Raw genomic sequence first — 16,594 nt, forward strand, 5'->3', positions numbered from 1 at the left:
CTACAGTCACGGTGCAGTTGGAGCTCTGGAGAGACAAAAAAGTACAAAATAAAAGTTACATTACTTCTACAGTTCCCACTTTAAAATGACTCAGACGAGTAATTTGATTACAATAAAATCACCTGAGGCAATTATGGCATTAAAGGCAGATCTTATAAATCACGACTGGCAGGACCTTTTTGTATAAGATACTAATTGTTAGAGAAATCTTGTTTTGTCTCATAAATAATGATGTGTAATTTTGCAGTCTGTGTTCTAGGATGACCTGTGTCAGCACTTTTGGAACCCCTGTGCTACTTTTGCTGACCTTCAATGCAGACTCAAAACAATTCAGCCTTTAAGAAGGAGCTGTCTGACTTCAGAGTAAGAAGAACTCTTGGACAATCCTGTAAAGGTTCTACTGTGACTTTGTCTCTTCTGGCAAGAATAATGTAATAAAATTCTCTTCTAGGAAGAATTGAAACTATACGGATGAATGTTTTGCCAAAGCTGCCATTTTTGTTCCAATCCTCACCAATTCAGCTCCCAAAAGAAACATTTAACAGACAAAATGATATCAAAATGTATTTGGAGAAATAAAAAGCCAAGAGTAAGGTATACACTATTACAGCGCCCTAAAGAAAAAGGTTTGAATTTACCTAATGTCAAATATATTATTGGGCAGCACAATAAAGAATCATAAATAAGTATGAGGAGACAGGATGGAGGGATATGGAACAAATCTCATGTCTGAACGTAATATTAGAAAGTTTACCTTTTTATTACAAAAACTAATGAATGAATTAAAGATGAAAAACAAATGGGTTAAAGGAACAATGAAAATATGAGCAGTAATAAAAAAGAGAATGAAAATGTCTGGTTCAATCTGCAGGGCGACTAAAATAGGAAAGAATTTAGATTTTCTTCCTTCAACCATAAACGGGGGATTTCATAGGAGGGAATCCAAATGGCTGCTCTATATTGGACGGCTTTTCAAAAAGGGAAAATATGAAACCATTTGAGCAGCTTAAAACTGAATTTGATCTGCCAACACAAGACTTTTATAAATTCTTACTAATTAGAAGCCGTCTTCTAAAACACAAAGGATGGGAATTCTTAGGTAAAGAACCAAATGAAGTAGAGAAAGTACTAATGACCAAGCTGGAGAAGAAGAAGAAAGTCATTTCAAAGCTTTAGAAAGCAGCTGAACAAGACAACAACATGAACTTTAAATAGAAATGGGAAAGTGAAAGAAAGAAGAATTGGGGGGAATCATTTAAAGAAGGACATCAAATGTTTAGGAGCATTATATGGAAAGAAGGTGAATGAAATTAAAAACACAAGATTTTCTGCTCCCACTAAATATGTCCTAATATAGTAAAACATGTGATAAATGCTGGAGGGGTTGTGGTCCAGTAGGAGACTAGAGACATATATTCTGGGACCGTCCCAAACTCAGAGAATATTGGAAAAATATACAGAAAGAGATCAAAAGAATCTTGGATGAAAACATTTATTTAGACCTGAAATGATTTTTATTGGGTTTTAAAGCCAAAAATGATTAGAATGTTACTTATTGTAGAAAAGTAAAAGATTAGAGTGTGCTGGCTGGAACCAAACCCCCCCTGCATAAAGCAATGGTGGGACCCAATCAAAGATGTGCTGAATATGGAACAAGTAAGAGCAAGGTTCCAAAACAAAGTGAAGGAATGTGAAGACCTGTGGTCTCCCTATATACAAAGGAGGATTCTAACAGAATCACCCCACAAGGGACTTACTTCATTATTTACAAAGCACTCTCATTAAGATCTACTGCTTTGTTTGTTTTGATTTGAATTAACATCTCTAACTAAGGTATTTACTTGTTGTGTTTGCATTAAGCAGATTTGTTTTAGGATCATTTCATTACATTATTTAGACATTTAAGAAGCGGGTGTCTGGACACATGGTGAAAGGGGGAGAAGAATAAAGAGGTAGAAAGGTAGACAGACATTCTAGGAAGGAGACGGCGGGCATCCATCTTTCTCTTTCTTTTTCCTTCTCTTGATTGGATGGAAGGTTTTTTAACAGACCTTCAGTACGGCTGTTTGTATGGAGGGACGGCTGTTTAAAGTAGGAATGGAAAAGAGAAGTTTCATTGATCTACAATCTATTTATTTATCTTTTCATTTACTTAATGACAAAAGACTAGATTAATAGGAGGAACAGAGGAGGAAGAGAAGGGAGGGTCCCACATTTGTTGATGATGTCATTTAGTTGTTTGGTTCTTTTGGTTTTTATGTCCTTCTAAACGGATATTGGAAATGTATTTGTAAGATAAGAATACTGCATGTACCATACTCATATGCTTATTTGAAAAAATAAATAAAAAAGGAAGTGCAACAATCTTTTTAAACATCTTAGATGTTCATATTTCTAAAACTCTAGTTGCTGAAGTATTTTAACTTGATAATTCTTCCATGTTGCCATTTGGAGCCTCACTGTTCCAGAGACAAGAGGTTTACATTCTTCCAGGTGCTTTTGCCTCCATGTTCCTCCATGTTGGTTTCACTGATACTCAGAGACAATCGTCTTTTAATATGGAAACCTGGAGCCAGGAAGTGTCTGCATCCTGAGGCTGGAGGCTTGAGCCCGCCTTTGGAGAGAGGAGGGACTATTCTCTGCTGTGATTGGACTGGAGAGGACAGGAAGTGACCAAACACAGGAAGTTGCAAACAATGCAAATCCACTGAAATCAGAAATGATTAAGAAAAATACCCTCTATGTTTTGTCAATGGCTGCTCATATTATTATTTTAACCTTGTTTCAATGTATTGTCAGGTAGTTCCAGGTGATTCTAGACGCTCTTCTCCTGTTTCTGACTTCAACTACAACTGTGTATTGATTAAAACCTGGAAACATGGAAAAGAGTCAAAGTCTGAGTTCAATCCAAGTTTCCCTCCAGAGACACAAATCCTGCTTCTGTGTGCGGTGGATAAACCAAACCCAGTCAGAACAATGGAGATCCTGCTCCAGTCACATTCATGTGTTCATTCACACTTTTCCATACCTGTTCTGTGGAGCTTGATTTGAGGGTTCCAGATGGTTTCCAGCAGTCTGTGCTGACGATCAACCTCCTCCTCGTGCTGGACGATAGTTTGTTCAAACTCTCCCAAAGCCTGAACTGAACTCATTGTTGCTGCACGAGATGAAATGTTTCCTCTGTGAGACACGACAACACAGCCGAGAGAGTCCAACAAGCTCCAAACAGTAGTGGAGGGCGGCTCGAGCTAAAAAATCGACGTATTCTCCGTGGCTCTGCACGCTGCTGGAACTCCACTCGCGCTTGCTCCGCTCCTCTCTTTCCTGTTTCCGGTCTGACGTCACGCGATCACTCAGGAACAGTTTATGGTTACTCATACAGTATTACATTTTGAAAAGAACCGGAGAACTATATTCTGTACAAAACAACACATGAAATTAATGTTGAAGAGAAAAACTTTATTACCTGTTTTGAATTCAATGAGAAGAAACTGCTCTATTGTTAGTCTCTATATTTTATTGGGGAAATTCCCACTTTCCCACTGTAGAAAAGCTATCAACCTCCAGGGGGCAGCACTAAGAACCAGCTGTGCTGTAGAAAACTTGTGTGTATTAATTGAGTGTGTATTAATTATTACAGTATAAATGGCTTACCAGACAGTTAAGGAGCTGCTGACCACTCCTGCAAATCACTTCTCAACTGTTGAAATATTTTACGGGCTTGGAGATCGCTTTTAGAATATTTTGAAAATTCTTTACTATATAACTTGCTCATAAACAAGTGCAAAGTCACCCGTCTCTTGGACTGAAGATTATTTTAAATACTGTAGTATTCTCTAGTTCAGTGGTTCTCAAACTTTTTACACCAAGTACCACCCAGAAAATACTCGGCTCTCCAAGTACCACCATAATGACCAACACTATACAGTAGCCTAGTAAGCCTCAGCATTCATCAAAAACAAGGCCGACGTTTTACTCCTAAAGAAGTATATTTAATATTGTCAGCCATTGTAACATTATACACAGTTAGATTAGTAACACTACGCTTAAATATAGGAAAATAAAAGAGTGTACTTAAATAATGATTCAATTAAAATATATTGCACAGAAAAGTTAAATAAACATTGTACTTAAATAAATGAAAAACAAACAAACAAAAAACAGTTCTTAAAGATTAAATAAAACTGTACTGTACTTCAATGTTAAGTAAACAATGTACTGTACTTGATTAAACAAAAATCAAAACATGCTGACTGAACTTCACACACTGCTGTATGGCTGCTTTCTGAAACAGAAACACACACACACACACACACACACACACACACACACACACACACACACACACACACACACACACACACACACACACACAGAGGAAGAACAAAAAGATTAAGAATAAAACTATGATAAAAAAGATGGTTAATGGATTCTAGCGAATGTCTCTCTATCATTCTACTATAGATCTGGGATCCCCCCTCCCTTCTCGTGTCACATGGCCCCGCTTGAGCCAATCGATAATGAAACATGGCTGTCATTTCAGGAAATGATGTTTTATACATGGACTGAGTATTTCAGACGATAAATATTATGAAGTAGATAACGGCTTTAGAAGCGATCGAAGTAACTCCTCTTCCACCGTCCAATTCATCCATATTAGTAATCAGCGGGCAGCGTTACGGCGGCGTTACGTTACGGCGGCGGCGTGACGGCAGCGGCGGAACTTCGTGTCACGATCGCCCGTAATGCTACGCTTAGTGACCCGCTAACCTCCAGGACCCGAAGTGAAAAGTCATTTTACACACAAAATACTTCACTTTTTCACAAGAAGCAGCTTAGATAGGCCTTTTCTCACAGAGCTGCTAAATCCCGTGTTTTCAGATGCAGTACAGAATAAGTTAGGGTATAAATGCTCTACCGTGAGTTGCCGTGATGTGAACCCAGAAATGAGGTCCCTTTGTCGGGGTCAGTCCACAGAAAGCACTGCTGAATAACCGTTTTCACATAAAAACTTTATCTTTTATAAGATCTTGATTGTATATGTCGTTATTCATGGTACAGGGGAGGAATTCTTGGAAACTCATGTTCAGAAACGTTGTCCGGGGCTGTATAGGTGGAGATGCCCACCTGTACCCACCATCAGCCGACTGGCACAGCCTGTCACCCCCCTGTTGATGTCAGTGATCCTTTGGCATACCACTAGAGGGAGCTAGTGGTACTCATACCACACTTTAAGAATGACTAGCTTATGGGTTGTAGTGGGAGTTTGAAAGTTCAGTGTTATGGTTAACTAATAAATGCACCAGTATTACGACTGGGCGAGTTTATTTCTTGATTTCAGAGACACTCCACCACTCTGATCATATTCCCTCCATCATTACTCTATGAAGGGAGCAAAGAACATTCATCAATGACAGAGAGTGTATGAACTGAATCATTACTCTCTGTCTGCTTCACGACTCATCATCGTGGGTAGAGAGACCAAACACTTTAGAAACACATTTCTCAAGTCAAGAACTATCGAAATGGTCCCTGAAAGTATAGTCTTAATACTCCTCAGTACAAACAGCTGAGGCCTTGAATGAATCAGTCTTTCTCATCACTGGTGAGCAGATCTTTTTTTTATGGATCCAGCAAGAAAGAGATTTTCTCCTGTCTGGGATCATTTCCAGCTGATCTCTCCTGATAAATTCAGCACAGAATAGCAATAGTGTGACATATATGAACTATTATTGATATGTGATATTGCATTGCAGAACCCTTGTACTAATGTCCATCTTCCACATTCTGGCATTTTTAAATGTGACATGTATGTTATGGTCCAAATAAATACATCAATAACACCTCATCTATGCTGAGGCAGGAAAGTGGGAAAAGTATATAAATGTACACCACAACTTGTAGAAGCTTGTTGAAATTCAATGACTAAATAGAAGTTTGCAGAAGTCACATAATAATTAAGATTAAGTGAAGATGTTCAGTAATGAAGAGTGATTCACGACCGTAGAAAAGAGCTGCCTTCAGAATATTTACATTTATTTCTATTAATTTTATTTTGTTCCAACATTAGATGGTGTTTGAACAAATTTCCATTATTATGGATGGATATGGACATGTGCCAAATAATCTGCAGAATAGCTTATGGCAGTGGTTCTCAAACGTTTTACACCAAGTACCACCCAGAAAATACTTGGCTCTCCAAGTACCACCATAATGACCAACACTATACAGTAGCCTAGTGAGCCGAAGCATTCATCAAAAACAAGGCAGAGGTTTTACTCCTAAAGAAATATATTTAATATTGTCAGCCATTGTAACATTTTACACAGTTAGATTAGTAACACTACGCTTAAATATAGGGAAATTAAAGACTGTACTTAAATAATGATTCAATTAAAATATATTGCACAGAAAAGTTAAATAAAACTGTACTGTACTTAAATGTTAAGTAAACAATGTACTGTACTTGATTAAAAAAAATCAAAACATGCTGACTGAACTTCACACACTGCTGTATGGCTGCTTTCTGAAACAGAAACACACACACACACACACACACACACACACACACACACACACACACACACACACACACACACACACACAGAGGAAGAACAGTAAGATTAAGAATAAAACTATAATAAAAAGATGGTCAATGGATTCTAGCGAATGTCTCTCTATCATTCTACTATAGATCTGGGATCCCCCCTCCCTTCTCGTGTCACATGGCCCCGCTTGAGCCAATCAAAAATGAAACATGGATGTCATTTCAGGAAATGATGTTTTATTCACGGACTGAGTATTTCAGACGATAAATATTATGAAGTAGATAACGGCTTTAGAAGTGATCGAAGTAACTCCTCTTCCACCGTCCAATTCATCCATATTAGTAATCAGCGGGCAGCGTTACGGCAGTGGCGGCACTTCGTTTCGCGATCGCCCGTAATGCTACGCTTAGTGACCCGCTAACCTCCGGGACTCGAGGTGAAAAGTCATTTTACACACAAAATACTTCACTTTTTTCACTATAATCAGCTTCGATAGGCCTTTTCTCACAGAGCTGCTAAATCCCGTGTTTTCAGCTGCAGTACAGACTAAGTTAAGGGTATAAACGCTCTACTGTGAGTTGCCGTGATGCGAACCCAGAAATGAGGTCCCTTTGTCGGGGTCAGTCCACAGAAAGCACTGCTGAATAACTGTTTTCACATAAAAACTTTATCTTTTATAAGAACTTGATTGTATATGTCGTTATTCATGGTACAGGGGAGGAACTCTTGGAAATTCATGTTCAGAAACGTTGTCCGGAGCTGTATAGGTGGAGATGCCCACCTGTACCCACCATCAGGTGGGCATGACAACGCCGACTGGCACAGCTGGTCACCCCGCAACTGATTAGTTCACACGCCGGTACCAAATTTTCAAGAAAAACACTTTATATAGTGAGATATGAAGGAAAAGCAACAGCAGTGAAAACAGTCAAAATGAGCTTTAGGACCCAAAGGGTTAAAAACCTCCACCTCTTGCCATCAATTCCTGTCTGCTACTGTGAATAACTGTTGATGTCAGCGCTTTTATATTTATTTCAGTGATCCTTTGGCGTACCACTAGAGGGAGCCCCGAGTACCACTAGTGGTACACATACCACACTTTGAGAATGACTGCTCTACAGGAACAATTCGATTTCATCCCAGATAGACTCTAGTGTTTTTCCCATGTGAATAATGAGACCATAAGTGAGGTGTATGTGTGTGTGAAAGGAGTGTGTGTGTGGAGCGTGCACAATTCATACTTACTTGATAGGGGAGATACCATGATCAAGAAGGTGGTTCACCCAGGGTGAGACTCAGCCATTGCACTCCGGCTCTGCTGACCCCCGCGAATTCACTGGGAATCTAGGTTGTATAATTTCTGGTAGTGGGGGACTGCTTCCGCGCTCTCCCCTGATCACTTGTTCAAGAAAATGTAGTATTACCAAACATTACCGCGACTTACAGAAAGATATTAAGTGTTGCTCAGCAGGTTCATTTCAGTGCTGATCTAATATAGTCTTCAAGTCATGCAGAGAAAAGCACTGACTGTTTTCCAGGCTCTATGATTATTTCAATATAAATGTAATAGGCCAAACAGGAGTAGAATAAAATAAAGGAAGCTAAACAATACATAAAAGCATAAATATGTAAAACTGGAATACAGGGTTGCAGCTATTGATTCTTTTTGAAATTGAGTGTTTTACCAAAGATTTGAACATTTTCTAACAACAATACTATTACTAAATGTGACAGAAAAGACAGGCCAGTTAAAACCAAATAATTGGCTTTTGTTTGTGAAACAAATGACTCAATTAAATAAAGAATAATTGATAATTGATAATACAACTGAAGTTTTTGGCTTAACTTTGTCCTTTTCAGTAATAACACATGAACCTTTAAATGTAAAGTAAATGAATTGATAAATACAACAAGTGAGTGAAGCCCATTTGGTCTTAATGTTCAATTTCATCCCAGATAGACTCTAGTGTTTTTCCCATGTGAATGATGAGACCATAAGTGAGGTGTATGTGTGTGTGAAAGGAGTGTGTGTGTGGAGCGTGTACAATTCATACTTACCTGGTAGGGGAGATACCATGATCAAGACGGTGGTTCACCCAGGGTGAGGCTCAGCCATTGCACTCCGGCTCTGCTGACCCCTGCGAATTCCCCAAATGTGGGAATCTCGACTGCATAATTTCTGGTAGTGGGGGACTGCGTCCGCGCTCTCCCCTTATCACTTGTTCAAGAAAATGTATTATTATCAAACATTCCTACATCTTGCAGAAAGATAGTAAGTGTTACTCAGTAGATCCATTTCTTTGCTGATTATATTAAATCATCCTGATCTGCAAATAATGCAGAGAAAAGCAGTGATAGCTAGCCTCTATGAATGTTTACATATGAAATAGACCAAAAGCGTAGAACATATTAAAGCACAAACAATACAAAAAAGCACAAGTAATTAAAACTGGAATACAGGGTTGCAGCTAATCATTTGTTTTGAAATTGACTATTTTACCAAAGATTTAAACATTTTCAAACAACAATACTATTACTAAATGTGACAGAAAAGACAGGCCAGTTAAAATCAAATACTTTGATTATGTTTCTGAAAAAAAATGACTCAATTGAATAAAGAATAATTGATAATTAATAATACAACTGAAGTTTTTGGCTTCACTTTGTCCTTTTCAGTAAAAACACTTGAACCTTTAAATGTAAAGTAAATGAATTGATAACAGAAATACAACAAGCGAGTGAAGCCCATTTGGCCTCAATGTCCTTTCCTCTACAGCAGTGGTTCTCAAACTTTTTACACCAAATACCAACCCAGAAAATACTTGGCTTTTCAAGTACCACCATAAAGACCAACTCTATACAGTAGCCTAGTAAGCCTAAGCATTCATCAAAAACAAGGCAGAGGTTTTATTCCGAAAGAAGTATATTTAATATTGTAAGCCACTGTAACATTATACACAGTTAGATTAGTAACACTACGCTTAAATATAGGAAAATAAAAGACTGGACTTAAATAATGATTTAATTAAAATATATTGCACAGAAAAGTTAAATAAACATTATTAGTTGCTACGGTTGATGGTAGTCATGGCAGCAGGTCCAAGGGGGCGGGGCTTAACTCCATTGATCCCGTGTGACCACACCGAGCCTTGAAGTTGGTAAAGGCCGATATGTGATGTCACACTGAGCTTTGAAGAATCACCCAACAGAGTTTACAGAACCAGTTGGCTCTTCTCTCATCAGTTAACCTCAGGAGACACCAGTCCAGGAACCTTTACAACCAGAATTCAACTATTTTTGAAGTGCCACTTCTAAACTTTGTCCACGAGTGTTTTAACTGGAGAAGTGAGTATATTGATTATTTTGTTGGTAAAAGGTGAAGCCACAATATCCATCGATGGAGTTAATATTGAGAACGTATATCAGTTTAGGTTTTTGGGAATCATATTCTGTCTGTGTGGATTTTAAACTTTAGACACTAGGGGGCGCGGTTTGGCGCAGACGTGCGATTTTGCTCCATCTGACTAGCAATTTCACACTTGCACTCTGAAGCGAGCCAACAAAGAAAACTTTATCATGACCCTCCTGGGGTGGGACTGAATTGAGGCTCGTTGCTGCTCTGTGCTATTTTTTGGATTTTTCATGGAGCACATTCATAGTGCACACTAACTAATTACCAGAGGATTTTATTTTGAATGCCAAATATCAAAAGTTTAACTGGAGTTTATGAGAGCACATTTCAACATTTTGTCTCGACTTTCCACAGTCTGTCACTCTCACCGGTCGATTGATTTAACATTATAACACTACTAAGCTAGAGATAAACCCAGTTCAGTGAAAAGGTGGGACACTTCTTTGTAATATAGATTCAGAAGGACTAAACCAAAGCAAGAAAAAGTCTATTTCAATAAAGTCAATATACATCTAATGCACGAGCAAATGCTAAGCTGCATAATTCACTAATTGGAAACAACATTCAACACCAATCACCACCGCATGGTGTCATTTCTTTGATGGACTCAGTGCTCCAAAGAAATGACTCGTTAAATACAAAACAGACACACAACAGATAAAGATAATGTCCTCCATGCTACATCACAAAAAAAAAGAAAATTCATTTCATGTTCACAGCTTAGGTTGTTAAAAGAAGTGCTGATGCAACTGTGTGCATTTTCCTCATCTGATTTTCTCAACTCGAAAACTATCAGAGGACCTGTTTACTACAGCCGTGGTGCACATGCACAATAGCAGGAGTGTAATGATTCTAGAGTGTAATGTTTAATGATTCTACCAATATAAGAGCCAGAATACAGCTGAGCAGGTCTGGGATGGATTTCTTTATTTCTCTGCCATGTGTAGTGAACTAGAAATCAAGCTCAACACCACAGAAGCTGTTCTGCCCTTCATCATCTGCAGCCATATGGAAAGGACATACCAGTCAGTCACTAGTGCAAAAGCAGAACGCAGTTTCAGCCTGAAATGAATTCAAAACTCTCTCTGGGCATGAAGGAGGCCAGACTCTCAAAGCTCACTTTGCTCTCCATAGAGAGACGTTGTGCTTGATAAGAAGGAGGTGGCTGGAAGGTTTGTGAGGATGAAGGAGAGGAAGATGGTGCTATAAGATATGAGGCCACGTTACTGTACATAGTTCAGAAATACCTTGGAGACTGGACGTTCAAAGGTAATCTGGTGTGAACATGAAATGTGTCGGCGTTGCTGTTTGAAAGCTCCTCAAACTGAATAAAGCCCCGACACTGTTGGTTGAGTCCTTTTGCTTCTTGGTCTGGGAGGAGGATTCTCACACACAAAGTCAAAGCCTCTTTTGAAATTTAACACAAAGAATCATGGTTGATGACCAAAGGGCTCGTCCGGGAATTGAACCCAGGACCTCTCGCACCCAAAGTGAGAATCATACTCCTAGACCAACGAGCCGACATTTTGAAGAAGCTAAAGGACTCCAGTGATTGTCATAAATAAGGCAGGAGATCAAGACTCTGACACTGTCAGGTCACAGTTTGACAGTCTGGTTCAGTAGCACATGCTCAGTAACAGCGCTCCGTAGCCTCCGGCTGTCCCTGTGGGGGGAGTCAGGATTGTGAAAGAAAAGTTCCACCTTCAGAGCCGGGACCAAAAAGTGACGGTTGCAGTGGATCCGAGCACCACTGTCGTATAAACGGAGCCCAAATGTGACTAAAGTTTTGTGGTTCCACTTGTTTTTGTTGTGGTGTAAACGGACCTTAAATCATCTGTAAATTAGAACCCTGATTGTTGTGGGCTGAAGATGGAGATGTGCAGTCTGTAAGTCACCAACACTATCCTGAATGGACTTTCTTCTTCTTCTTTTGGCTTTAATGGCAGTTGGCATCCATGAAGTAGTATTACGCCATCTGCTGGTTCTAACTAGTCTATACTATTTCCAAGGATTGGGAAAGATCAAAGTGACAAAAATCTCTTCTTTAGTTTCATCTTTACTTTGATCAGAATCTGATATTCTGAATGAATGACAATCTTTAGCCCCGTTTCCACAGCGCCCCTTGGTACCGGTACAGGACCTGTGGTAACCGTTTGGTGTGCGTTTCCACTGTCACAGTTACCGATACCAACAGGTGCCATTGGTAACCATTTCTCGCTACCCCTCGCTACCCCTCCGTTTGGGATACCAGGCGCAACCTCCCGGATATGAGGGGGAGGAGCTTCAACACTGTCGTCTGCTGATTGGTCTGTGACAACCGCTACTCTAACGGCAAGCCCGCCATTTCAAATCAGTAAAGATAGTGGAAAATGGATCCCTGGACAACGGAGGAAGTACAGTTGCTCCTCTCCATAATCGGAGAAGAGCAAATCCAAAGAGAGCTAGACGGGGCAATTCGCAACGAGAAAACCTTCAGGGCGGTGTCCGAGAGGATGAGCTGTGGCGGCTTCAATAGAAGTCCGGCACAATGCCGGGCAAAATTAAAGAAACTGCGCAGTGACTACCGCAAGGTAAAAGATCACAATAGCCGCAGCGGGGTCCAGAGGAAGCACTGGCGGTGGTTGGACGCCATGGACCAGATTTATGGCCACAGACCGGCCAGTCGGGGCAGAGAAGCCGGTTTGGACAGCGCCACGGCCCTGTTGGAGTCTCTGGTGGAGGGAGATGGTAAGTTATAAAAGTTATTAAACTCTGAAATCCATGCTTTTTGTATCCACGAGGCGCGAGCCCGTTAGCTTTAGCACGCGGCTTAGCTAGTGAGCTTCAGCCCCAGTTATCGGCGCAGTCTGAACGTGTGGTTTGTTTACATTTCTGCAGGAGGAAGTGAGTCGATGGGTGAGGATTTCACCTCCCCTGGACCCAGTAGTGTGGAGGGGCGGTGCAGCACACCATCACTCCCAACCCCATCACCTGCATCGCCACCAGCCTCACCACCTCATCCAGGGGTTGTGTCGCTCCAGCAGCGCCCGGGTAAGGAGTAGCTTTTACATGTTGTTATTGCAGTACTGGTATTCTGTTAAGTAGAAGTATATACATGCACCATTACATTGAATACTGTGATAAATACCTAACAATGCATAGCACAAATGATGCAGAGTACTGATATATTTTCTGCTGTTTTTGCAGCTGGATGTTTCTATTATTATATTCATGCTGTATATTTATACTTCTGTGAAGTGTCCTTGAGTACTGTGAAAGGCGCTGCCAAATTAAATGTATTATATTGTTACTGTCCAACGCTTTACTTAAGTTCTTTCGCCGTTTGCTGTTTAGGCAGGAGAAGGCGGGAGCAACAACACCACCACCTGACAGAGCTCCTGAGGGAGATGCAGGCCTCAGATGCGCGGGTGGCACACCTCAGTCGGGAGTTTTTGCGCCAGCAGATGGAGCAGCGGGAGAATATACGTCTGGAGGAGGTCCGGGCCCGCCAGGAGGAGGTCCGGGCCCGCCAGGAGGAGGTGCAGGAGGAGAGGCGCGAGGAGAGGTGGGAGGAACGGCGCCAGCTGGCTCAGCAGAGCCAGCTATTTAATGAAACGTTCTTGCAGGGGGTGGCTTTGCTCGCACAGGCCATGAGAGCCCAGCGTGGCACAGGGCCAAATGAATAGCCCGTTAAAATGTGTAAATAATATGTAAATAAAATGTTCAAATAATATGTTCAAATAAGTAAATATGTTCAAATAAATCGTTTTTTCACACCCCAATATGTGCATCTACTTTTTGGTCAACACTTGTGATGTGCTGGAGGTCTCCACTCTGACTGGGGTGTGAATTGAGCCGTATTTTGTGAGGAACAAGTTTGAAATGAAATGAAAACTTGTTACAATTCAGATTATTTTTTCTGTCAGACGCTTTCAGAAAAACTTGGCTGGGGTTGTTAGCAGTGAGCTTTCTGATTTGTTTGGCTTGTAGATGGACAACAAGGGCGCAAAGATCAGTGTTGCAGATTTAATGCAGCCTGAAACAAGCAGAACAAGAACAACAAAATAGTAACTCAGGTAACAGAAACAGGTGTTTGAAATAACAACACTAAACAGGTTCTTCAAATATATACAACACTTCATGCATTTAGGAATTGCAGGAGTCCCTCTCTCACATCCCTGCCTTCCTCATCTGCACCCTGTCCCAGTGCCACCACAGGTTCAGCTGCATCGCTTGCCTCCACAGTGGGGCTCCATCCATTGTTGTACTCCTCTCCATGAGTCTCACAAAGATTGTGCAGAGCACGACACGCCAGCACCATGGATTTTGCGAGGCTGACATCACTGTCATTCCGCTTCAACAGGCAGCGCCACCTGCCTTTCAGCCTTCCAAAGGCGTTCTCCACCACCACCCGAGCTCTGGAGATCTTCCGGTTGTACACCTGCTGCCCTTCTGTCAGCCGCCCAGTGTCCAGGAAGGGTTTCATGAGCCAGCTCTGCAGTGGGTAGGCGGAGTCACCCAGGATGTAGAAGCCTGCATCCACCCCGCCGATGTTGCTGGTGCATGCAGGGAAAAGGCAGCCACGGTTAACCAATTCCCAGAAGGTGGACAGTCTGAGAACACGCGCGTCGTGCAGACTGCCAGGCATGCCAGTGAAAACACTCCAGAACAGACCCCTTCCATCCACAATTCCCTTAAGTATAATGGAGTGCCAGCCTTTCCGATTGAAGTAATCGCAGTGGCAGTCCTGTGGTGCCAAAATGGGAATATGCGACCCATCTATTGCCCCAACACACTGCGGAAGCCCCCACCTGTTCTGGAAGTAGGCTGCCATTTCCTGCAGCTTCTCCTGGTCTGGAAATTTAATTTGTTCTGCAACCAGGAACTGACCAGCAGTGTCACAAAAGTCCTGCACACAGCGACACACGGTGGTCTTGCTGACACCAAACAGGTGGCCAATGCTGCGATAGTCGGCATTCGTTGCAAGTTTCCACACAGCTATGGCAACTCTTTTGGTAAGAGGGACACACACACGGAAGCTTGTGTCACGCCTCTCCATCGCCGGACACACTCTCCCACACAGGTAGCGAAAGGTCTCTTCAGACATCCGAAAGTTCTGCACCCATTGTGTGCTTGTGAAGCAAGGCACTATCCTCTCCCACCAGTCGTTGCTACGAGTGACAGCCCAACTTGTACTCCTGTGGCGGTGTTGTTGCAGCACTGCCAGGATGACCTGGGAGACATAACAGCACATTTATACACATTTAAACATCAATCTATTTCTATTTTATTATATTGTATTTTTAACTGTTTTTCTAGTTTCTGCTATGTGTGCTTCTTTCTTTTTTACTATCCTGTTGTACCACTGCAAATTTCTCCACATGTGAGATCAATAAAGGATATCTTATCTAATCTTAATTAAAAGCCAGTGACATAAGAAAATTGGAAACACTTTTAAATTACTAAAAAAGCCCAGTATGAGGCTTCCCGTTTTCGGTAACACGAAATCTGAAGAATTATGAATTACAGGTGAAATATATCTCTTCCCAATAACTGTACAATAAACTAAAGTACGTACAAATGGCTTCTGCAGCGGTAAAACAACTACTAGTAGTAACTATTGAAAAATACAACATTTTTATGAAGGTGACATTTTAATGGCTGATTAATCATGAGGTGCATTTTAGACATGTAATGGAGTAAAAACTACAGATAATCGCGGCCAAACGTCATGGGGTGAAAGTAAAAGTATGCTCTATATTTTAACTGAAGTAAAGTACAGTTACCCGGTTGCGTCGCCTCTTTCTTCTCTCCCGCAGTCGTCTCTCCTCCTCCTCCCATATCTCCTCCACCTCCCGCCTCTCCTCCACCTCCCGCCTCTCCTCCTCCTCCCGCCTCTCCTCGTCTAAAGCCTGTAGCCTTCTCTGCAAAACAGCCTGTCTCTGTTTAGCAAAGAAGCAAAAGGCCAGGAGAAAGAACACGACGATCTCATAGTCCTCCATGTTTGTTCCTCGAGTTCTCCCGCGTTGACCGCTGCGTAATGGCGTCACATCCTGTGTGATTACGCGGCCGTTCATAACCCCGCCTACATTTCAAACCGTTACCCGTGTAATGGAAACGCGGCACTGATACGGGTCTGGTTACGGATAGTAACCGGTACCTGATCGGTACCGGTACCAAGGGGCGCTGTGGAAACGGGGCTTTTGAATAAAGAAGAGAAACAGTGAAAATGCTCCACTGTATCACCTCAGCATGACCAACAAGAGATTAGCAGGGATACAAATATGTCAGAAAATAGGCTTTATACATGACCTGGATATTAAGTTCTTTTTTTACAATGGTTCATAAGTGTTTATTTTATGTTGTAATTATAGCATAGTGCTCATGCTTTTATTTTGAAAGAACTCACAGACAAGGTGTGGTAAATCAGAAGTAGTTGTTGTAAATCAGATAGAAGTACCACAAACGTTGATGAGCAGTAAAAGCGAATTTTAGTGTACTGTGATTTCAAGCTTAGTTTAATTGTAATGTAAAGTAAAAGGTCATTTATATTATTTCATGGTACAAACATATGGTTAAAAAGGACAAAGTTGTAAATATACATGGAAATTACATATTAAGAGCACTCAAGGTACAGATTGTCAACGGTGAATAA

At 41.1% G+C, this 16,594-nt stretch overlaps 1 protein-coding gene across 1 annotated transcript; it reads right to left on the reverse strand.

Annotated features, from left to right (window-relative positions):
* Positions 1 to 14,077: 14,077 nt before the first annotated feature.
* On the reverse strand, positions 14,078 to 14,998 carry LOC308123927 (uncharacterized protein; the record flags this gene model as incomplete). The annotated part of the gene is made up of 1 exon (XM_080486674.1): positions 14,078 to 14,998. The coding sequence occupies one exon, from the start codon at positions 14,996 to 14,998 to the stop codon at positions 14,078 to 14,080; it is 921 nt and encodes a 306-aa protein (XP_080342800.1).
* Positions 14,999 to 16,594: the final 1,596 nt, after the last annotated feature.

This window comes from Lipophrys pholis (assembly GCF_963383615.2).
Source record: "Lipophrys pholis genome assembly, chromosome: 18".
Lineage (NCBI taxonomy): Eukaryota > Metazoa > Chordata > Actinopteri > Blenniiformes > Blenniidae > Lipophrys > Lipophrys pholis.